The sequence below is a fragment of the Carcharhinus amblyrhynchos genome, chromosome 2 (assembly GCF_965287045.1).
Source record: "Carcharhinus amblyrhynchos chromosome 2, sCarAmb.v2.hapA, whole genome shotgun sequence".
Classification (NCBI taxonomy): Eukaryota; Metazoa; Chordata; class Chondrichthyes; order Carcharhiniformes; family Carcharhinidae; genus Carcharhinus; species Carcharhinus amblyrhynchos.
In genome coordinates, this window is record NC_137325.1 from 63,474,468 (window position 1) to 63,498,342 (window position 23,875).

The window sequence follows — 23,875 nt, forward strand, 5'->3', positions numbered from 1 at the left end:
GTCAGGGCAGACACTCTGACAGCTCAGACACTCTGACAGTGCATTCTGCCAATGCACTCTGCCACAGCACACATTTTGTCAGTGCACACACTGTGAAAGTGCAGATACTGTGCCAGTGCAAACTGACACATTACAAACATTTTCCCAGGGCAGACACTGTGCAGGTACAGACAGATACTTTGCTAGTGCCGGTGCACACTTTGCCAATGCAGACATTCTGCTACTGCACACACTCTGACATCGCACACACCGTCCCAGTGCAGACAGGCACACTGACATTGCAGACACTGTGCCAGTGCACACAGACACACACACAGACACTGTAATAGTACACAGATTTCACTCCGGCTGGAGCCCAGTCTGATGTCAGCGCTCGCTGCGCGCGCAGCCGCTGTCCTCGCAGTTTCTATTGGCCAGTATCTGTGGCCGTTGCCAGGGTTACGGTTGGCGTTGGTTACAGACGGGCCGGAGAAAGGGAAGGCGGCTGTGAGTGAGGGAGGGGTAGGGAGACAGCACCGGAGCAACAATGTCCAGGATACGGCCATTAGACATGAGCAGGAAGCAGTACCAACAGCTAGCCGACACTCTCTGCAAGCTCACCAAGCGCTGTAAGTGGGGCCGGGGATCCTCGGGCTGGACACAAAAGTAGCCCTGCTCCGGGGAGGGGGCCAGCGCCGTTATGGGTCCCGTTGGTAAGGTGTCGGAGCGACTCCTTCAGGAGAGTGCCCCGGAGGAGAGGCTCTATTTCCCAGAGAGGGGCCCAAGGATCCTGCTCCAGACACTCCTCCTCTGAACAGCCACTCTCAGCCGCCATGAATTTCAAAATTATACCGGGGTGGGGGCTCCCTGTGGAGATGTCCTCTCCTTTCCCTCAGCATTGCCCACCTTTTAGAGGCTGCTCTGTCGACCACTGGCAGCTCATCCACTGGCCTTCATTAGATGTTGGGCCAAGGTACAGCGAACTAGGACGCTATCTTTGGCAAAATCCCCGAGCCCTACTTGCTGGCATGTGAATCCCTATCAAGCCTGAATTCTGAAGCCTGTGGAAATAATTACATATGGCATAGAGCAGGGCAGCCCAACCAGCCTATTGCCAGTACTTGTGCCTCTTCCCACTCCTCCAGTCTATTAACCTGACTCTGCAGATGTTGCCAGATCCACTGAGTATTCACTGCATTTTCCCTTTTCATTTCAGTTTTCCAGTACCTATGACCACAAGACCTAGGAGCAGAATTTGGCTGCTCAGCCCATCGAGTCTGCTCCACCATTCAGTCGTAGCTGATATTTTTCTCATCCCCATTCCCCATATCCCCTAACCCCCTTATTAATCAAGAACCTATCTATCTCTGTCTTAAAAACAATGGCCTGGCCTCCACAGCTTTCTGCGACAGAGAGTTCCACAGATGCACCACTCTGGCTGAAGAAATTCTTTCTCATCTCTGTTTAAAGGATGGTCACTTTAGCCTGAGGTTGTGCTCTCTGGTTCTAGTTTTTCCTACCAGTGGAAACATATTCTCCACATCCATTCTATCCAGGCCTTGCAGTATCCTGTAAGTTTCAATAAGATCCCCCCTCATTCTTCTAAACTCCAATGAGTACAGACCCAGAGTCCTCAATCGTTCCTCATACGACAAGCTCTTCTTTCCAGGAATCATTCTTGTGAACCTCCTCTGGATGCATTCCAAGGCCAACACATCCTTCCTTAGATATGGGGCCCAAAACTGCTCACCATGCTCCAAATCAGGTCTGACCAGAGTGTTATACAGCCTCAGAAGTACATCCCAGTTCTTGTATTCTAGCTGTTTTGATATGAATGTTAACATTGCATTTGCCTTCCTAACTGCTGGCTGAACCTGCGTGTTGACCTTAAAAGAATCTTGAACAAGATTGAATCTGTCCTTAATGAAAGTGCAAGTCCCTTTGTGTTTCTGATTTCCTAAGCATTTTCCCATTTAGAAAATAGCCTATGCCTCCATTCCTCATCCATCCAAAGCGCATAACCTCACACTTTTCTATATTGTATTTCATGGAATTTAATGTTGGCAAATGTGAGGTTGTCCACTTTGGTAGGAATAATGGTAGGAAGGACTGTTACTTCCATGGCGAAAAACTGCAGCAGGCGGCGGTGCAGAGGGACTGCGGGGTCCTTGTGCATGAGTCGCAAAAACCCAGCCTACAGGTGCAGCAGGTGGTCAGGAAGGCGAATAGGATGCTGGCCTTCCTAGCGAGGGGGATTGAATATAAAAGTAGGGAGGTCTTGCTGCAGCTGTACAGGGCACTGGTGAGGCCGCAGCTGGAGTACTGTGTGCAGTTTTGGCCGCCGCACTTACGCAAGGATATTTTGGCCTTGGAGGGAGTGCAGAGGAGGTTTACTAGGCTGATACTGGAGCTGAGGGGGTTGAGCTTTGAGGAGAGGCTGGATAAACTAGGCTTGTACTCGTTAGAGTTTAGAAGAATGCGGGGAGATCTCATTGAGACATATAAGATGATGAATGGGATGGATAGAATAGAGGTGGAGAGGCTCTTCCCGCTCAGAAAGGACAGTAGGACTAGAGGGTACAGCCTCAAGATAAAGGGGGGGGGGGAACGGTTTAGAACGGAGTTGAGGAGGAACTTCTTCACTCAAAGGGTGGTGAATCTCTGGAATTCTCTGCCCGTTGAAGTGGTGGAGGCTGCCTCCCTAAATATTTTTAAGACACGTGTTGATAGGTTTTTGATAGGCAAGGGGATTAAGGGTTATGGGGAGAGGGCGGGAATGTGGAACTGAGACACGACAGATCAGCCATGATCTTATTGAATGGTGGGGCAGGCTCGAAGGGCTAGATGGCCTACTCCTGCTCCTATTTCTTATGTTCATCTGACACTTCTTTGCCCACTCTCATAACCTGTCCAAATCCTTCTGCAGCCCCTCTGCTTCCTTGATACTACCTGTTTCTCTACATATCTTTGTGTCATCTGCAAACTCAGTTCCTTCCTCCAAATCGTCAGTGTATATTGTGAAAAGCTCTAGTCCGAGCACTGACCCCTGAAGCACTTCACTAGTCACCAGTTGCCATCTTGAAAAAAACTTCTTTATCCCCACTCTCTTCCTTCTGTTGATCAGCCAATCCTCTATCCATGCCAGGATCTTACCCTTAACACCATGGGCTTTTAACTTATTTAACAGCTTCCTATGTGGCACCTTGTCAAAGGCTTTCGGGAAATCTAAATAAACCATGTCCACTAGTTTTCCTTTATCTAATTTCCTTGTTACGTCCTCAAAGAAATCTCTCTGATTTGTCAGGCATGACCTCCCCTTGACAAAGCCATGCTGACTCAGTCCCACCTTATCATGCACTTCCAAGCACTCTGTGATCTAATCTTTAATAATGGATTCTAAAATGTTGCCAATGACCAAAGTCAGGCTAATCGGCCTATAATTTCCCATCTGCTGCCTCCCTCCGGTCTTAAACAGCGGTGTTACATTAGCTACTTTCCGGTCCTCTGGTACCCTCCCTGCCATGATGTGGAGATGCCAGCGTTGGACTGGGGTAAATACAGTAAGAAGTCTCACAACACCAGGTTAAAGTCCGCCACTCTTAGTAGTGTTGACGAGCAGAGAGATATCGGAGTACGTGTGCATAGCTCCCTGAAAGCTGGCACCCAGGTTGATAAGGTTGTTAAGAAGGCGTACGGTGTGTTAGCTTTTATCGGTAGAGGGATTGAATTTCGGAGCCGTGAGGTCATGTTACAACTGTACAAAACTCAGGTGCGGCCGCACTTGGAGCATTGTGTACAGTTCTGGTCGCCGCATTATCAGAAAGATGTGGAGGCATTGGAAAGGGTGCAGAGGAGGTTTACCAGGATGTTGCCTGGTATGGTGGGAAGGTCTTATGAGGAAAGGCTGAGGGACTTGAGGTTATTTTCATTAGAGAGAAGAAAGTTACGAGGTGACCTAATTGGGGTATACAAGATGATCAGAGGATTGGATAGGGTGAGAGCCTTTTTCCTCAGATGGTGATGGCTAACACGAGGGGACATAGCTTTAAATTAAGGGGTGATAGTTATAGGACGGATGTCAGAGGTAGGTTCTTTACTCAGAGGGTAGTAAGGGCATGGAATGCCCTGCCTGCAGCAGTTGTGGACTTGCCAACTTTAAGGGCGTTCAAATGGTCAGTGGATAGGCATTTGGATAACATTGTAATAGTTTAGGTTAGAGGGTCATTAGATTAGTTCCACTGGTCAGCGCAACATCGAGGGCCGAAGGGCCTGTACTGTGCTGTAATGTTCTATGTTCTAGATTTATTTGGTAGCAAAAGCCACTAGCTTTCAGAGCGCTGTCCCTTCGTCAGGTGAGTGGGAGTTCTATCCACAAACAGGACATATAAAGATACAAACTCAATTTACAAAATAATGATTGGAATGCGAGTCTTCCAATCTCACATTCTATTCATTATTTTGTAAATTGAGTTTGTGTCTTTATATGCCCTGTTTGTGAATAGAACTCCTACTCACCTGATGAAGGGGCAGCGCTCCAAAAGCTAGTGGCTTTTGCTTTCAAATAAACCTTTTGGACTTTAACCTGGTGTTGTGAGACTTCTTACTGTGTTTACCCTCTTGCCTCCAGTGATTCCTGAAAGATCACCACCAATGCCTCCACAATTTCCTCAGCTATTTCGTTTAGAACTCTGGGGTGTAGTCCATTCGGTCCAGCTGATTTATCCACCTTCAGACCTTTCAGTTTCCCGAGAATCTTCTCCTTCGTGATAGCCACTACACTCACCTGTGCCCCTGACTCTCCTGGAGCTCTGGCACCCCACTGGTGTCTTCCACCATGAAGACTGATGCAAAGTAATGATTCAGTTCCTCTGCCATTTCTTTGTTTTCTATTATTACTTCTCCAGCCTCATTTTCCAGTGGTCCAATGTTTATCTTTGCCTCTCTCTTGTCTTTTATATATTGAAAAGCCCCCTTTGATACAAGAATGCAAGAAATAGGAGCAGGAGTAGACTATATGGCACGTTGAATCTGCTCCATTCAGTACAATCATGGCTAATTGGATCTTCAGCTCCATTTTACCAACTGCTTTAATTTCCTGAGAAACCAAAAATCAGTCTATCCCAGCCTGAAATCTGCTCAATGATGGAGCATCAACAATCCTAGAGTAGGGATTTGAAAAGTTCATGAGCCTTTGGATGAAGTAATTTCTCCTCATCTCAGTACTAAATGATCAGTTCGTTATTCTGAGACAATGCCCCTGTACTTTAGACTCCCCAGCCAACATAAGCAATCTCTGTGTGTACCCCATCAAGACCCATCGGAATTTTGTAAGTTTCAATGAAATCTCCTTTCATTCTTCTGAACTCCAGAACGCAAGCCCAGTTTACTTAGCATCTCATTGTAAAATATTCCAGGGATATAAGAGCTAGAGGTAGGAGTAGGCAATTAAGCTGCTCAAGCCTATGCCGCCATGCAATACGATCATGGCTGATCTGATTTCGTCTCATCTGCACCTACTTGCCTGACCCCTTAACCCTTCATCTCTCTGTGTATAAAAAAAACTATTAATCTCCTCCTCAAATTTGTGAAGTGTTCCAGCATCCACTGCACTCTAGGACAGAGAATTCGTAGATTCACGATTCTTTGAGTGACGTAATTCCTCATTTCTGTTTTAAATCTGCTACCCCTTAGCCTAAACCAATGGCCTCACATTCTACAATGTCCAACAAGAGGAATTATCTGCTCTCTGTGTAGCTTCTCAATCCCTTTAGGCTCTTAAATGTACTTCTAAACTCCAGTGAGTACAGCCCTAAACTGCACATAAGTTCTTCATCCCTGGAATCAGTCCAGTGAACCTTCTCTGAACCACTTCTAATGCATTTATATCCTTTAAGTAAGATGACCAAAATGATGTGCAGTACTCCAGGTGCAGTCTCACCAATGCTCTATACAGTTGCAACACAGTTCCTCTATTCTATTAACAGTGAATGCCAAAATTCATGTGCCTTTCTTGTTACCTGCTGCACCTGCACACTAACCTTTTGAAATTTGTACACGAGACTCGCAGCTGGAGTGCTGTGTGCAGTTTTGGTCGCTGCACTTGAGGAAGGATATATTAGCCTTTTTTATTGGCGGAAGGATATAGAGACATATAATGAAGGGGATGGATAGGGTAGAGGTAGAGAGATTCTTCCTGCTTAGAAAGGATAGCAGGACGAGAGGGCACAGCCTCAAGATAAGGGGGGGAGGGCAGTTTAGATCGGAGTTGAGGAGAAACTTCTTCACTCAAAGGGTGGTGAATCTCTGGAATTCTCTGCCCGTTGGAGTGGTGGAGGCTACCTCGCTAAATATATTTAAGTCACGGGTAGATAGATTTCTGATAGACAGAGGAATTAAGGGTTATGGGGAGAAAGTGGGAAAGTGGAACTGATCCACTTCAGATCAGCCATGATCTTACTGAATGGTGGGGCAGGCTCGAAGGGCTAGATGGCCTCCTCCTGCTCCTATTTCTTATGTTCTTATGAGATCAACCAGATGTCTCTGCACCAAGGCATTTTGAAGTTTCTCTCCCATGTAGACTTACCCACTTTAAATTCCATCTGCCTAATTTTGGCCTAAACACCTAACCTCTCCGTATCTATTTGTAAATTTCATATTTCTTCATTGCAACTTGTTTTCCCAGTGTCATTTGTGAACTTGGCTACAGTACATTCTATCCTTGTATCCAAGTCATTAATATACATTGTAAATAGTTGGGGCCCTGAGGACTGAACCTGTGGCATGCCACTAGTTACATCTTGCCAACCAGAAAAAAATCCATTTATCCCACTTTTTACTTTCTGTTGACCAACCAACTCTGTATCCAAGTGAATATATAACCCCAATCCTGTGGGTTCTTACCTCGTATTATTAACCTTTTGTGCTCCACTTTGTCAGATGCCTTCTGGAAGTCCAGATATACTACATCTACAGCACCCCATTATCCAGTTTGCTTGATACATCTTAAAAGAACTCTAACAAATTAGTCAAACATGATTTATCCTTTATAAACCATGATGACCATGATGGATTGTGTTTTGACTTTCCAAATGTTCTGTTACTACTTTCTAATAATGGATTCTAACAGACAGCCAACAACAGCCACTAACTAACTGGACCATAGTTATCTATTTACTGCCTTCCTCCCTTTTGAACAGGGGCATTGTATTAGCCATTTTCTAATCCATGAGAACCTTCCCAGAATCCAGGGAATTTTGAAATATTATAACCAATGCATCCACTATCTCTGCCACTTCCTTTAAGACCCGAGGGTGTACACCATCAGACCCTGTGGACTGTCTGCCTTTTATCCCAAAACCTATATGGTGCTACTTTTGAAATTCAAACTTTTTTAAGAATTTTAAACAATATTGGACTGTACTGTCACAGCAATGTTAAAAATTATAAAGGAAGATGCCTTTGCACTTCTCGTTCTCTGGTACATCTTTTGTCTATTTTTTACATCCCCAACCTCCCCAGGCCTTAAGCTCTGTTAATACTTTTCCTGGAGAATGCTATGGGGGTAAAGCCATATCCAAAGGACAATGGGAAGCCTTCTATTAAAACTATGGAGTTTTTAATTCTAAAACCATATGCTAAATGATGCCTTGAAATTTCAGCACGTGATGGCATAAGAGGGTGGTGTTGAGATGAAAGAATAAATGATCACAGTACAATTGCCTTAAGTGAGGGCAGTTTGGCAACTGCAGTTGTTACCCTATTTTATAATTACTGTTTTGAGGCAGCTGAATAGCTGACACAAACTCTCCCTGTGTAACACCATAAAGATCTGGTGATTACACTGTGATTTGCACTTTCCGTTAAGGACAGATTTCAGTGTGCACTTCTTTTGAAGGGATGTGTGGCGTAGTGGTACTGTCACTGGATTAGTAATCCAGAGACCCAGGATAATCCTCTGGGGACTTAGTTTTGAATCTTGGCAGATAACGAAATTTGAATTCAATAAAGATCTGGAATTAGAACTTTAATGATAACCACGAAACCATTGTCGATGGTTATAAAAACCCATCCGGTTCACTCATGTCCTTTAGGGAAGGGAATCTGCTGCCCCTACCTAGTCATGTGACTCCAGATCCACAGCAATGTGGTCGACTCTTAAATGCCCTCTAAATGACCTAGTAAGCTCCTCATTTCAAGGGCAATTAGGGACAGGAAAATAGGGGCAATCCCCAAGTCCCATAAACGAATAATAGAAAAAAAAAAGTCTTACTTTAAAAAAACATTTTTTCTCCACATTTGTTGCAGTCAACAGACATGAAGTGCAATGTTTGATGAAAGTCTTCAGTACACTTGTTGCCACTTTTCCTGAGCAGCGTATTGGAGTTGGACTGGATCGAAACAAGTTTAGAAACATTCTGCACACCACATTTGGAATGACTGATGATATGATCATGGACAGAGGTGAGAGTTACAGTATGTTGCGGATATGGTAAGTTTTCTCAATGTGACTCTATGAAATGAGCTGCACAAACTGGAGTCAATTATGTAGAACTGTGCATGTGTGCTTGTCTATATATGATTATTATAATATGAAGCCATTATTATTAATATATAATTTACATATACCTGTATCTATAACTTGCATAGAAGTGGAATTATTTAGTTTTGTGTGCTAAATTTCAAATACTAGATAAATTTTTAAATGTCAAAATGAGCCATCAGCTGCAGCATCTCTTTACCTACATTGCCACATTTGGCAGTTAAATTCATAAAAGATCTCCACGAGTCCAATGGATTATCTGTGAATTTTTATACACTCGATTTTGTATCAAATTGCAATCATCTGGCAGCGGAGGTGGCTTCAGACCTCTTGCCTTTATTATTGTTCACAGCCATCAACAGCCAAACTATCAATATTCCAATAACTAGAAAGAAAGTTTGTTGTGCTGTTAGCTAAGTGTCAATTTAAAATGTGTACCAAATCCCTGTGCTGTGCCTCATAAGTGAGATATGTGAAGCCGAATTTCCCTTTGGAATTCAGGAACCCACTCATGGGGGCAGAAGCCTGCACTGTGTGGAAAACAGTTAATCAATGGTGGTTTTCACCATTTTGGCTACTTCATTGTCAGAGAGTGGGCTGGCCATCCAGTTAAGGATAGCAAAGGATTCTCAAAACTGAGGGAGTGTGGTGGAATATGAATCATAGAACCCTACAGTACAGAAAGAGGCCCATTGAGTCTGCACCGAACACAATCCCACCCAGGCCCTAACCCCATATCCCTACATATTATGCCCACTAATCCCTCTAACCTACGCACACGTGGAGATGAGTGACTTGCCTCAAGATTTCCATGCGATCTTTTAGTTTGAAAGCAGGATGGCCTGGCAGGTAAGAGGGAAAGAGAATGTTCCAAAACATAGCAGCCTCTATCCATCCTTTTTTCAACAATACTTTTGCACCTGTACTACCACTGGGGTTACCTGCAACTGGTACATGACCCCAGGCAGGCAGGGAAGAGAATTAAGCCTGTTTGTAGCACACACACTCTAGTCTGCCACCAGCAGACCACCTTCACACAGCTGTACTAGCCCCATAGCTTGCAGGGGCCTAGAGGCTGACTGGATAATCCCAGTTGGCCTTCAACACCAGGCCTCAATAAACCTTTAATTAGTTCAGTTGTCTACCTGCTACTTTTTAAAAATCCATTCATGGGATGTGGGCAATACTGGCTGGGGCAACATTTATTGCCCATCCCTAATTGTCTTTGAAAAGATGGCAGTGAGTTGTCTTCTTGAACCATCGCTATCTTTGTGGTGTAGGTACACCCACAGTGCTGTTAAGGAAGGAGTTCCAGGATCCTGACCCAGCGACAGTGAAGAAACGGCAATATATTTCCAAGTCAGGATGGTGTGTGGCTTGGAGGGAACTTCTAGTTGTTAGCATTCCCATATATCTGTTGGACTTGTCCTTCTAGATGGCAGTGGTTGTGAGTTTGGAAAATACTGTTGAAGGAGCCTTGGTGAGTTTTTGCAGTGGATCTTGTAGATGGTACACACTGCTGCCGCCATGTTTCAGTGGTGAAGTAAATATGTGTTGGTGGATGGGGTATCAATCAAGTGGGCTGCTTTGTCCTAGATGGAGTTGGACTTCTTGAGTGTTGTTGGAGCTGCATTCATCCAGGCAAGTGGAAAGTATTCTTTCACACCCTTGACTTGTGCCTTGTAGATGGTGGGCAGGCTTTGGTGATTCAGGAGATGAGTGACTTGCCTCAAGATTTCCAGCCTCTGACCTGCTCTTGTAGCCACCGTATTCATATGGCTAATCCAGTTCAGTTTCTGGTCAATGGTAATCCTCAGGATGTTGATAGTGGAGGTTTCAATGATCATAATGCCACTAGCGCAATGGTTAGATTCTCCTTTGTTGGAGATGGTCATTGCTTGACAGTTTGGACAGCCCTGCCAGCAACCACCCCATCCTGCCTCTGGTCCAAGGATGGGAAAGATCCAGGAACTAGCACTCCAGCAGGTCGCATTATTTTCAATGCCTACCTACCTCTGTTCCTGGCCCTGGTTGTGTTGTGGATTTCTGAATTATCTACAGAGTTCCCAATCTGCATGCTATTGTAGAGATGGTATGACAAATAGAGGCCAGGTAGTGTATTGTAGGTTAGATCATTCTGTAAATTAAAAATAAATGACTCCACTTCTTCCAAGCAAGAGATTGACTGGATGAGCTCTGCCATGAATTTTTTTTGGGATATATGCTTCTTCCCACTCTAAAATACACCAAGTCATGAAATGTTTACCCATCTTCTCCCTGATGGAAGACAGCCTTCAAGCTGACTGTTTGGAGCTTGGTGGCATTGTTTTAAATTCCCCAGATCGTGTGTTCACCCCAGCTTATCAGCTGTCCAAAATCTGCACCTCCTTGTTTGTGGGTTCTGCCCTTGACAAATTTGGTGTAACCTGTGCCTTAGTGAATGAAAAGTTTGTGGCTTCAAACCCCATTGCAGGACTTGAGCATAATAGTCAAGACTGATGACACTCCACTGCAGTATTGGAGGAGTGCTGCGCTGTTGGAACAGCCATCTTTCAGATGAAATGATAAACCATGGTCCACGTCTGCCCTCTCAGATGATTTTAAAAGTTCCCATGCTATTATTTTGAAGATGAGTAAGGGAATTATTTGATTTGATTTATTATTGTCACATGTATTAGTATACAATGAAAGGTATTGTTTCTTTCATGCTATACAGACAAAGCATGTTATTCATTGAGAAGGCAAGGAGAGAGTGCAGAATGTAATGTTGCAGTCATAGCTAGGGTGTAGAGAAAAATCAACTTATTGTAGGGTAGGTCGATTCAAAATTCTGACGGCAGCAGGAAAGAAGCTGTTCTTGAGTCGATTGGTACATGACTTCAGACTTCTGTATTTTTTCCTGACTGAAGAAGGTGGAAGAGAGTATGTCCAGGGTGCATGGGGTTCTTAATTATGGTGGCTGCTTTTCCGAGGCAGCGGTGAGTGTAGACAGAGTCAGTGGATGGGAGGCCGGTTGCATGATGTACTGGACTACATTCGTGTTCTTTTGTAGTTTCTTGCGGTGTTGGGCAGAGCAGGAGCCATACCAAGCTGTGATACAACCAGAAAGAATGCTTTCTATGGTGCATTGTAAAAGTTGATGAGAGCCGTAGCTCACATGCCAAATTTCCTTAGAAAGTAGAGGCATTGGTGGGCTTTCTTAACTATGGTGTTGGCATGGCGTGCCAACATGGGGTGACCAGGACAGGTTGTTGGTGATCTGAAAACTTGAAGCTCTCAACTGTTTCTACTTCGTCCCCATTGATGTAGATGGGGTATGTTCTCCATTCTGCTTACTGAAGTCGATGACGATCTCTTTTGTTGACTTTGAGGGAGAGATTATTGTCATCGCACTACTTCACCAGATTCTCCATCTCATTCCTGTACTCAGTCTCATCATTGTTGTGATCCAATCCACTATGGTGGTATCATCTGCAAACTTTAAAATTGAGGAGGGAATTTGGCCGCACAGTCATAAGTGTATAAAGAGCATAATAAGAGGCTGAAGACACAGCCCTGTGGGGCACCGGTGTTGAGGGTGATCGTAGAGGAGTTGTTGTTGCCTATCCTTACTGATTAAATAAATTATTCCCAGTGTCCTTCTAAGTAGAGATCAGTGTCCTTACTGATTGCAGAATTATTCCCAGTGTCCTTCACAATAACAGATTATCTGGTCATCATTGCATTGCTGTTTGTGGGAACTTGTTGTGCATGGTGAGTTGCTGTGTTTCCTACTCCTACAACAGTGACAACTTTTCAAAAGTACTGCATTGATTTTAATGTACTTTGGAACATCTAGTGGTCATGAAAGGTACTCTATAACTGCATGTCCTTTTTTTTGTTGTGTTTTGGTAATTGTCTATCTTTTAAGGGTACCTGCTCTTTCTGTGTTTGTGGTTTAGACTTTGGACTTGATTTTCATAATGTGTAGTTTGTCAAAAATATCAAAAAATGTGATGAGCATTTTTAAATTGCCCGACTTGTTTTACTTTTTCTAGAGATATGGTGACATTGGTATGACTGCATTTGTTTTCCATCTCAAGTTATCTTGAAAAAGTGTTGGTGTGCCTTCTTCTTGAACCAATGCAATAAAAACAATTTGCATTTATGTAGGCTTTTAATGTAGAAAAGTGGCTTGCAATGCTTGGTAAATCATGATAATGATCAACCAATAGTGAAAGAACAATGGAAGTATTGGGCAGAATTTACTAGTGCCTGAAAGACGCGCAGAGGCAGTGAAGTCAGCCCCCGCAGCACCAATTATCTTCCTGGAAGGGTTCCTCTCCGATCTTTGGCCCTGAATTTTTCTTTTACACAAAAAAAATTCAGGGCCAAAGATCAGAGAGGAACCCTGGCCCTCTGAGCTGACAGTGTCAGAAACCCTGCCAGCTCTCTTTAGAGATATTGTGTGCACAGTTGATCATCTGTGGTCAAATTGCTGAGGCAGTCCCACTGCTGGCTATTGTGAGCTGAGGATTTGCTTTTCACCCTTACATCAGGGTGCCAACGATGCCTGTGGTAAAAATTTAAGCCATTATATCAGATATGCATGATAAGTAGAACATTTCATGTAATCCAGCTGGGTACTGTGAGACCTTTATCAAGCTTGGTGCATTGTAGAAAGGGAAGAAGTTACCTGAATTCCAAGGAGCAGGTGCTTGCTTAGCCATGTAATGCACTGTTGTTGTGGTAAACTTGTTCAAGTTTGCAAGGTTGCCTAAGGATTTTTGATATTCGGATACATCAGTGGGTAGATTAGCACAGCCGATATGCTTTATTTTATGCCTTTGAAAATGCAAGGACAAGCTTCAAAAGTCAATGCTAGAACAAAAGAAACAAAGAAAAAACTTGTATGGAAATGTTCTCAATACTTTAACTTCAGTGAAAAGTCAGTGAAAACACTGAAGGATCTGTGTAAATGACTTAAATTGTGGTGGGTGATAGAGAAAACCCCAGCATAATTCTTCCCCATTGTTTCACACAGCTGCAGAGAATGGTCATTTGTTGTAAGGGAAACAACCAAGAAATAAGAAGTGGCAAAAATGCAGCCTTTCTCCCTCGATGACTCAACAATTGTTCAAATTAGCTGAATGAAAGACTGGGATGTTTCCATGTTCAATCATTAACATATGTTGAGTTAGTACATTTAGTTGCTGGGGCATTTGGTAGGGACACCAAATTGGCTTCATCAGCCCCAGGTTTCAGTTTATGATTACTAAACAGTGATTGATTCTGGAAGTGTACCTGTGTGGACATCTGGCGTGAATGGGATTGGAGTCTCTTGCTACTTAAAAACATACAGTCACTTACTGTCAGCGTCCACAGTCAAAACTTGCAATTTTGTAGAGCCTGGAGAGTTGGTCAAGGATGCACACCAGCAAGGAATCAGTATCCCAAGGAGAGAAAAAGAAGAATACGAATAATCATTTGCTTCTTACACTTAAGAAACATAGAGGTTAACGAATAATACTTCCATCATGTGACTAGAAATAATCATGTTAGAGATCTCTTATTTACATTTTTATCAATGTGAGTGAAGATCAGGTGAAATATGTGACAAACAACTTAATTGATATTGCCTGTTTTACACTCAAAAACAAAATACCCCATTTATATTTTTCTGATTAAAGTTACAGTTGCTTTATAGATGTAGTAATCATTTTGATCACAATAATGCTTCACAAACTGCAATGAGCTGAATGAGAGCAGTTGGTCTGTGCTTTTAATTGCTATTTGTAAGTGCAGGATCTTTACCAGCAATGAGATATTAAGCTGCCATCATGGTTATCCCTGATAAAAAGCAATAATAGTAAAAATCTATTTTAATCTGTTTTGGAGTTTTAGTAGCAGGCATGTTTTACATTTTTCTCACAACTGCCAGTGGAGAGGAGATTAGATCTTACAGGTAGTTTCTAATTCACGGTTCATTTTGTTCTTGATTAAATATTTCAGTGTTGGTTTATCCTCTTATAACTAACTGGCTTGTAACCCATGCAAAGTTTAAACTCAGTAGCTGACCTTTTAGGTGGCGATCCCAAAGTCCTTGTCAGGCCTTTACTATAGACTGAAAAATTTTCAGCACTTAACATGAGTTCCTTTTTTTCAGTTTTTCGTGCATTTGACAAAGACAATGATAGCTATGTTAACATGAGAGAATGGATTGAAGGGCTATCGATATTCCTCCGTGGGACTTTGGATGAAAAGATTAAATGTAGGATAATTTATATATTTATTGAATTATATAAAATATATGTAAGTATTTGGATGTCAATTAATAAACTAATTATTTCTTGATTTATTTTGATCCAGTCTGTTTTGACGTTTTTGATCTGAATGGAGATGGGTTCATTTCACGAGAGGAGATGTTTCATATGCTCAAAAGCAGCCTAATCAAACAACCAACAGAAGAAGATCCTGATGAGGGAGTTAAAGACTTGGTAGAGATAGCACTGAAAAAGATGGTGAGAAAACTGTGTGAAGAATCAGACATGCTTTTCTAGGGTTTATTTTCTAAAGAGCAACCTCTGTACAAATTCACTTTCATCCAGCTGTTTCCTGGGGGTAGGGAATGCAAATAGGGATATTCCCTTCTTGTGTCTTTAGGGCAAAAATGAATAATGCCCAGTAATGAGAGAGGTCTCACAGGCATGATGTCACCAAACATTTTAAAGGGAGCTCCCAGTTTTGTGATTTTCTGTAAAAGTGTAGAGAATGCGTTTGAGGAAAATGGAAGACCTCACAGCGTGGGTAATATTTTCATTTCCACGCAATGTAAAAGGAAGATAATTCAGTTTCGTGTTTGTTTCTTAAGAAAATTGTTTTTGTGGCCTTGTATCAAAATATCTCAAAATATTTACACAATTAATTACATTTCTGCTGTTTGCCGTTCTATCAATGAATAACGCTATTCAAGAATCGGGATGCACCTGTGGGACATTTGATAGCAAGATTAAAAAAGTTTAGAGATTAACCTTGAATTCTCTGCCCGTTGAAGTGGTGGAGGCTGCCTCGGCTAAATATTTTTAAGACGCGGGTTGATGGGTTTTTGATAAGAGAGGGGATTAAGGGTTATGGGGAGAGGGCGGGAAGGTGGAACTGAGCCACGACAGATCAGCCATGATCTTATTGAATGGCGGGGCAGGCTCGAAGGGCTAGATGGCCTACTCCTGCTCCTATTTCTTATGTTCTTATGTTCTTATGTTCTTTTATAGATTAGACTGGGAAGGATACATTGTTTGCAGATGTGCCAACCATATCTCATAGTGAAAATCATGATGTAAAAATTGCTTGCATTTATATTAGACTATTTTACAGCCAATTTCTTTCTATCTCCCACAAACAGCAATGTGTCAGTGATAAGATAATCTGATTTTGTGATATTGATTTGAGGGGTAAATATTGGCTAAGACACAGGGATAACTGCCCTGTTTTTTCCCAAAATGCAATGGGATTTTTTTTTACATCCACATAAATAGGTCTTAGTTTTATGTCTCATTTGAAATGCAGCACCTCCGACAGTATAACCCTCCCTCAACTTAGATTTCCATGCTCAAATCATGGAGTGGAATTTGAACCTACAACTCTGGCACAGGGTTGCTATCGACTTAGCTACAGGAAAAATAAGATGAGTCTCACATTTCAGACTCTTCTTTGAAAAGAGACTGATAAAAAATGAAATTATTTTGTTGAAACCTGAGACAGATTGATAGTTTAGCTGTAAAGTGAGTTGATGTAAGTCTGCTGAACTCGCAGATTAGTGCAGAATTAACAAACCTCAAACAAACTGAGATTGAAAGGATAGTTCTTCATCAGAGATTAATGGATTTCAATGCAAAGTTGATTAGTTTCCCTTTTAAAATAGAGTTGGAAGAACAAAAGAGTTACAAGAACATGTGAAAGTAGCATTGGTTAAATATGTGGAACATGATATTTCTAAAGGCTTCTTAGCTTGAAAATGTAGTGTTCAAGTAAAGCAGCAGAGTAAAACTTAACAATGTAGGATGGAAGTACAGATAGATTGTCTGAAAATTTGCTTCCTCCACCTTTCAGGGGGCAGAAATGTTGGTCAGAATTTTACCAGCCCATGGTTGCAGGGACAGAGGTGGACTGAAGAAGTGCTGGTAAAATGGTACGGGATTGCATCAAAATGGCTCCCTGTTATAATTCTACCACTGAGCAATTTTATGAAATATGGGCACTGCAAAGAGCCAGTGGCTGATAGATCAGTATCAGGCAGCTATCTAAGGTTGATAAATAGCAAACTGTCTGGGAGTATGAAGCCTTTTTCAAATTTGTGAATGGTGTATGTGTTTCTCAGAAGTTCACCTTCATGGAAACGTTCGAGCACCAGCGTCTTATGAGACTGCACCTGTCAAGGCACCTGGGAAGGAGCTATGTGTTAGTTTAGACCAGGAGTCAATGCCATTGGAAAGTGGGGGGCACCTATATGTTTATAGCATTAAAGGTGACATTGGCATTCAATGTTTTTGCCTGTGGTTTGAACAAAGAAAGAACAACAAAACTTACAGCACAGGAACAGGCCCTTTGACCTTCCAAACCTGCACCAACCAAGCTGCCCAACTGAACTAAAACCCCCTACCCTTCCGGGGACCATATCCCTCTATTCACATCCTATTCATATATTTGTCAAGATGCCTCTTAAAAGTCACTATTGTACCTGCTTCCACTACCCCCCCCAGCAGCGAGTTTGAGGCACCCACCACCATCTGTATAAAAAAACTTCCCTCGTCCATTCCTTTAAACCTTGCCCCTCACTGCTTAAATCTATATCCCCTAGTAATTAACTCTTCCACCCTGAGAAAAAGTTTCTGACTATCCACTCTGTCCATGCCTCTCATAATCTTGTACACTTCTATCAGGTCACCCTTCAACCTCCATCATTCTGTTGAGAACAAGCCAAGTTTTTCCAACCTCTCCTCATAGCTAATGCCATCCATACCAAGCAAAGCCTCCACATCCTTCTGGTAGTGTGGCAACCAGAATTGAACACTGTATTCCAAGTGCACCCTAACTTAAGTTCTACAAAGCTCTAACATGACTTGCCAATTTTTAGTGTCAGTGCCCTAGCTGATGAAAGCAAACATGCTGTATGCCTTCTTGACTACCTTCTCCACTTGTGTTGCCACTTTCAGTGACTTGTGTACCTATACACCGAGATCCCTCTGCCTATCAATATTCTTAAGGGTTTTGCCATTTACTGTATATTTCCTATCTGTATTAAACCTTCCAAAATGCATTACCTCACATTTGTCCGGATTAAACTCAATCTGCCATCTCTCCACCCAAACCTCCAACCTATCTGTATCCTGCTGTATCCTCTGATGGTTCTCATCACTATCCACAAATCCACCAAGCTTTGTGTCATTCACAAACTTACTAATCAAACTAGTTATATTTTCCTTCAAATCATATATATATATTACAAACAGCAAAGGTCCCAGCACTGATCTCTGAGGAACACTACTTGTCACAGCCCTCCATTTAGACATGATCTCTTGTTCCAGAGATTGTCTGGAAATCTATGTGGCACCTCTCAGTCAAGGATAATGACAGTCGTGGATGCCATGGACTGGACAATGAAGGTCACAGATGCCAAGCACTAGACGTGATCTCATCAAGTCAAGAGGGTAGTTGGTTTTAGGGCCATGGCTGGGTTTTCCAGGTGCATAGGTTAATTGGCTGTACTCAAGCAATCATCAAGGTTCCCTCAGAGCAGCCACGGGAAAGTTTGCACAGCCTGAATATTCGAGTTGTCTGTTTCAAGTGGATTATGCAGTGTTTCTGGGAAGCCATCATGACTCCCATCTCCTTAGACAGATCCAAGTGCCTCAGCTATTCAGGCTTTTGAAAGCCTTTTTGGTTGGATCCTGGGGGAAAGAGGGACCCACTGAAGACATGTCATCTGAACCCATTATGCAACCCAAATACACAAAGAGCACACGTGTAATCATTATCATCTGACTATAAGAGACACCCTCAAGCAGGTCCTTGGCTGTCTGAATATGAGGTTTAGATGAACTCTCTTCCTGAAAAGGCAGTGGAAGCAGAGCCTTTGAACATTTTTAAGGCAGAAGTAGTTAAATTCTTAATAAGAGGTTGAAAGATTATCGGCGGTAGACAGTAAATTACAATCAGATCAACCATGATTTTATTGAATGGCACAGCATATTCGAGGGGCTGAGTGGCCTGCTCATTTAAATGTTTGTAAGAGATGGGGTGGGTCCTATCACGGGCAAAGTGGGTGCTTAGAGGTACAAGACAAGGCTAGTATACTTAAGAGTTGGAAGGCAAAGGAACAAGTTACAAATGGTGTGAAAATTGGAAGGTTGGAGTTACTAGAAAGGCTGCCTATTCTTGGGGAGAGTAAGTCACCTGGTCCGTTTGCTTGCATCGTACACTGCTAAAGGACATGGGGATAGAGGTAGCAGAAAGGCACACCTTAATCGTTATCCACCTGATTGGTAAAGTTCAGCTCATTGTCTTCCCCTTCTCCTAAAGTCCAGCCTTAAGTGATGAATAAGTTGGTAGAGTACATAGCAGTGGAATAGCGACATTCAGTGAAAGAAATGAGTTGGAACTCTCTCATGGTTGTTAAGCTCTTGGTTTGATATTTGTGATTCTTAATTATTATCAGATTTCCTGTTTATTTCCTTTCATAATACGTAGGACATTTTAAATTAAAATCCAAGAGATTCAATTCGTTAAGGAATGTGCAATTTTATTTTTTGTCTGGAACTGAGAGAAGTAAATTGAGAATAGTATTTTCCAGCTTGTCAATCAAGAAACCTGTCTTAAGACATGACAAACGACAATGTTTTAACGTGTCACAGTGTTTTTCTTTTAGTTTACTGTATAATTTTTCTTGAGTCAGATTTTGATCTACAATGTTATGAGAAGCTTGCAGGAGAAAAGTTAAGACGACAATCAGATCAGCTATGATCTTATTAAATGGTGGAGCAGTTCATCGGTGAACTCTCATCCTTGAACTGTTGTCTTTATTTCCATCCCATTTCCCCCTGAAACTCCATCCATGTCTTTGTTACCTTTATACTCAGCCTTGCCAAAATCTTGCTCACTAGTTTTTGAATAATTTCCAGCTCCACCACTCCATCTTGTTATCACAAAATCTCCTAGCTACCCCATAGATGTACATCATTGGCTCTGAATGCCATTCTTTATCCATTTCATAATCTATATCCTCCTCTTCAAATTGATAGCTTTCATTATCTTTGAAATCTCCAGTCTTATATCCCTGCCCATATACTCCATTTTTTCCAACCTTCTTATTTCTCCTATATTCTCCTCAACTTCTACTCTACAATATTGAGCAGAGCTGGCTTGTTGCAACTTCTGGAACTCTCCCCCCAAACAACTCCTTACTGTAGTGCTCCGCAAGAGCTTCCTTAAAACACATTCCTTTGTTGCTGATGGGGCACCTACCCCAATTCCTTTACTAAATCTGCTTTGGTCTAATCTGCAGCAATGACATGGTGTGGGATGAATTACAATGTTAAATGCACAATGTAAATTTAATTTCTTGTTTTAAATTTATTTTGGGTCAGTTTCAGATGCAGTATATTTCTTCATGTTGTAAAAAGAAAGTATAATCTCAAATCTTTGAAAAGTTATTATAAATTATCCTTTTGCATAGCATGGAACATTGCAATGTTTCTGGCATGATTTTTTTTCCCCAAAATGTTTGTGTTCATTAAAGTGAAGGATGATGGTCCTGAAAAATGAGACATTGCCATTTTTAGAAACATAAGGGGTTTCATTTTCATAGGGCTCTCTTGCATTTTTGCCAAAAGGAACAGTTTTTCTATTGTTTCTACAAATCTTCCATAAAAGTTTGAGAATTCATACTAAAGTTCTCCCTTAATACCTGCAACAAGTATTTCTAAATCAGGAATTGCAGAGCAAATTACCTGATAAACCTCCTGTATTTTTCCCCAACATCTAGCCCTCCAGTTGAAATTTCTAGTTCTCACAACACATATCCTAATGATCTTTTAAAGTGAGGTTGACAACTTGAGCTAAAGTATGAGCTCACACTGACTAAAAATTAGATTTTAACTGCCAAAATAAATCTCTTGTAGGACCTTTACGTTTGGAAGAGTGTTGGAAGAGGGCATCAAATGTTAAAAGTGAATGGACAATGTGGTAATTTCCTATACCACTCAATTGCTCTGTGTAATCTTATTGGATTAATTCTTGGTGCAAAATGTCTTTTTCATTACTAGGACTACGATCACGATAACAAAGTTTCATATGCAGACTTTGAGAAGGCTGTAAAGGTTGATAACCTCTTGTTGGAAGCTTTTGGACCCTGTCTACCAGATTCAAAGGTAGGCTGCTTGATGACACAGTTTAATTTTTGCTTAAATTATTATATGAAGTGAATTATCGCTGCATTTTTAACATTATGCGTTGTAGTCAAATAGCACGATATAATCAATGCAAAGAATATGATGAACACTAGTGAATGAGAAAACCATAAGTAAGTCCTCTCCCTTTAATGGGGAGGCAGTGATGTAGTAATAATGCCACTGGATTGGTAATCCAGAGGTCCAGGCTATTGTTTTGGGCATGTGGGTTCAAATCCCACCATGACGGCTGTGGAATTTGGTTAATTTGTGTTTTTTAAATAAATCAGGAATTAACCATGAAGCCAGTCATAAAACATCACCTGATTCACTCGGAAATCTGCTGTCCTTACCTGATCTGTCTTGCATTTGATTCCAGACCCACAGCAATGGAGTTGATTCTTAACTACTGGAAATGACAATGGTACACCCAGCCTTGTTAACACTGCAAAGTCCTCACTAACATCTTGGGCTTGTGCTATAATTGGAAGAGCTGTCCCATAGAGTAATCAAGCAACTAGAACACTGACAGGACAGACCCTCTAGAAGTGGCAACACAGTGATATAAAACTGGAGGAAGATATCTTGGTAGTTCTCAACATCAACTCTGGACCTCAAGACGTGGGGTCTAGTGGGCAGCACAATGGCATTGTAGTTAGCCATCATGCTGCCCACTGGAGCTGCCTTACAGCTCCAGGAACCCAGGTTCAGTTCTGCCCTTGAGTAATGTTTGGAGTTTGCACATTCTCCCAGTGTCTGTGTGGATTTCCTCCATGTGCTCTGGTTTCCCCCCAGTCCAAAGATGCAGGTTAAGTGGATTGGCATGGTAAATATGTGGGGCCACAGGGATAGGGCAGTGGAGAGAGCCTGGGTAAGATACTCTGTCACAGTCAGTGCAGAGAGAATGGCCTCTTCTGCACTGTAGGGACTCTATAAGTATTATGACATCCTAAATATGGGCAAGAAAACCTTCCACTGGTTATCACCCACCTGCTGTAGCACAGGTTGTGGTGAGCTGCCTTCTATAATTGCAGTCCATGCAGTATAGGTAAACCCATAGTGCTGTTAGGAAGAGAGTTCCTGGCTTTTGACCAAGTGAATGAAGTAACAATGATATATGCAGGAATTCTACTGCCCACCATATAATCCGAGTGGCAGTAAAGCAGACAATGAAAATGTCCGTTGATCTCGGGCAGGATTTTCTGGTCTTAGGTTGAGTAAAGCCGTAAAGTTCCACTCATTGACTGGAATTTTTCCTTGAATCATATTGGACCTTTGACCTGCCAATGGCAATGACAGTATTTTACTCGGTATTGTGTGAAAAAGAAATTAGAAGCATAGGTTTTACATTGGATCATTGGCGTGGCAACCTCTGATTCACCCACCCTGCCGTGATCTCAGCTTCAATAATCCAGGTGCCATGTTTAGAGGCTGCAGAGTAGAAGAGTGTTGTGAAGAAAATGTTTTTCACCAGAGGGGGTTGGAGTCTGGAACATACTTCCTGAAATTGTGGTATTCAAAAGCAAATTGGATTCCTATCAAATGAAAGAATGTGTAAGGTTATGGGGATAAGACAGAAGAGTGGGACTAGGTAGAATGCTCTTTCAACAAGTCAGAGCAGACTCGATGGGCCAAATGGCCTCCTCCTACAGTGTAAAGTTCCTACGATAATTCAGACATTTGTAAATAATGTCAGACTTACAATACTGAAATGACAAAATGACAGGCACAACATAAATTATATTTTCAGCTTGAATGATTGTGTAATATACTTGAAGTGTTAATGATCTGAAAAATAGGGAACGTCACTTAAGTTTAATGAAATAATTGAAATGCACAAAGTATATTATAGGTTGTTAATACTGTCTGACAGCTGATTTCTTCTATATATCATGCCACCTAATGTAAACTGTGCCTTCTACCTGATGTTTATTTCAGTTATATTTTATGATTGTAGAAAATTGAAACATCTTAGCATCTACAATAGTGGTAGCACTGGATAATTTGCATAAACTATTGTTTTGAATTCATGAGAAACTGTCAGTAATAATGCTTATTATCTCTATCTGTAGAGTGCACTTGCATTTGAAGAACAGGCCTTCAAAAAATCCAAGGACGATTAATTTTTGTTGACACTCCATAAGACTGCATCGTCATTTTTTTCATAATGGTCAACTAAACTCTTTCTTCATCATTCGTTACCAGCAGGTCAAGCTCCAAGGAATTTGTTAAATTGAGCATTGTACAAATGGTTGTGTTAATCACCTGTATAAACTCAGTCTGCCTGTTGCACCAACTAATTTAATTACTAGAATGAGAATGGTACAATACAGAAAATGCAAATTATTTTTATAAAAACATTTAACTATTTAGGGTAGTAAGTATTTAATGTTGCAAAATAAATCTGTACTTTTATGTTTTTCTTAAAAATTGCTGGAACGAATATGAAAGTTTGTGTTGTAAAAGCCACTTGAAATTCCTTTAATAAGAAATTTTGTACAATATTTGCAGGACATTCTTGATTGTTTCAAAAACTGTCTTACAATTTTAAAGATGATAGTTCTTAAAATGTTTAAGAAAACAATGTACATTTTATGTGTAAAAGATAATGTTTAAATTTGATTCTGGATGATGCATCTCATTTTTGTAAACTTTTGCCAATGCCTATCTTATCTGTACAACTGAGTAATAGCTTAAATGAACAAGATTTTTTGAATGTTAGTGATTTGTTTACAAGGTTCTGGATGACAACCTGCACCTAAAATAGGTGCAGGCATAATATTACTTTAAATTAGGTGAGAAGTGATATTCTTATCCCTCCTATGTCAACTTTCTAATACAAGAGCAGTAACCAAATTGTTAATCCTGAGGGTTAGCAGCCCCAAAAGTGAGTGCAGCAGCACTTTCACAGGTAACCTACACACTTCATTAGCCC

The 23,875-nt window shown here is 41.5% G+C and overlaps 1 protein-coding gene across 1 annotated transcript; it reads left to right on the forward strand.

The window, feature by feature from the left end:
* The first annotated feature begins 443 nt into the window (after positions 1 to 443).
* Positions 444 to 23,500, forward strand: clxn (calaxin). Its single transcript, XM_080206770.1, has 6 exons — positions 444 to 608; positions 8,284 to 8,439; positions 14,664 to 14,768; positions 14,867 to 15,018; positions 20,818 to 20,922; positions 23,013 to 23,500. The coding sequence occupies exons 1-6, from the start codon at positions 527 to 529 to the stop codon at positions 23,061 to 23,063; spliced, it is 651 nt and encodes a 216-aa protein (XP_080062896.1). The 5' UTR covers positions 444 to 526; the 3' UTR covers positions 23,064 to 23,500.
* The last annotated feature ends 375 nt before the right edge of the window (positions 23,501 to 23,875 follow it).

Excerpts from the sequence above, each read along its gene's own strand:
- clxn (XM_080206770.1), top strand. The coding sequence starts at position 527 with ATGTCCAGGATACGGCCATTAGACATGAGCAGGAAGCAGTACCAACAG. Across the intron at positions 609-8,283 it reads CTGCAAGCTCACCAAGCGCT|TCAACAGACATGAAGTGCAA; the intron begins GTAAGTGGGGCC and ends CATTTGTTGCAG. Across the intron at positions 14,769-14,866 it reads TTTGGATGAAAAGATTAAAT|TCTGTTTTGACGTTTTTGAT; the intron begins GTAGGATAATTT and ends ATTTTGATCCAG.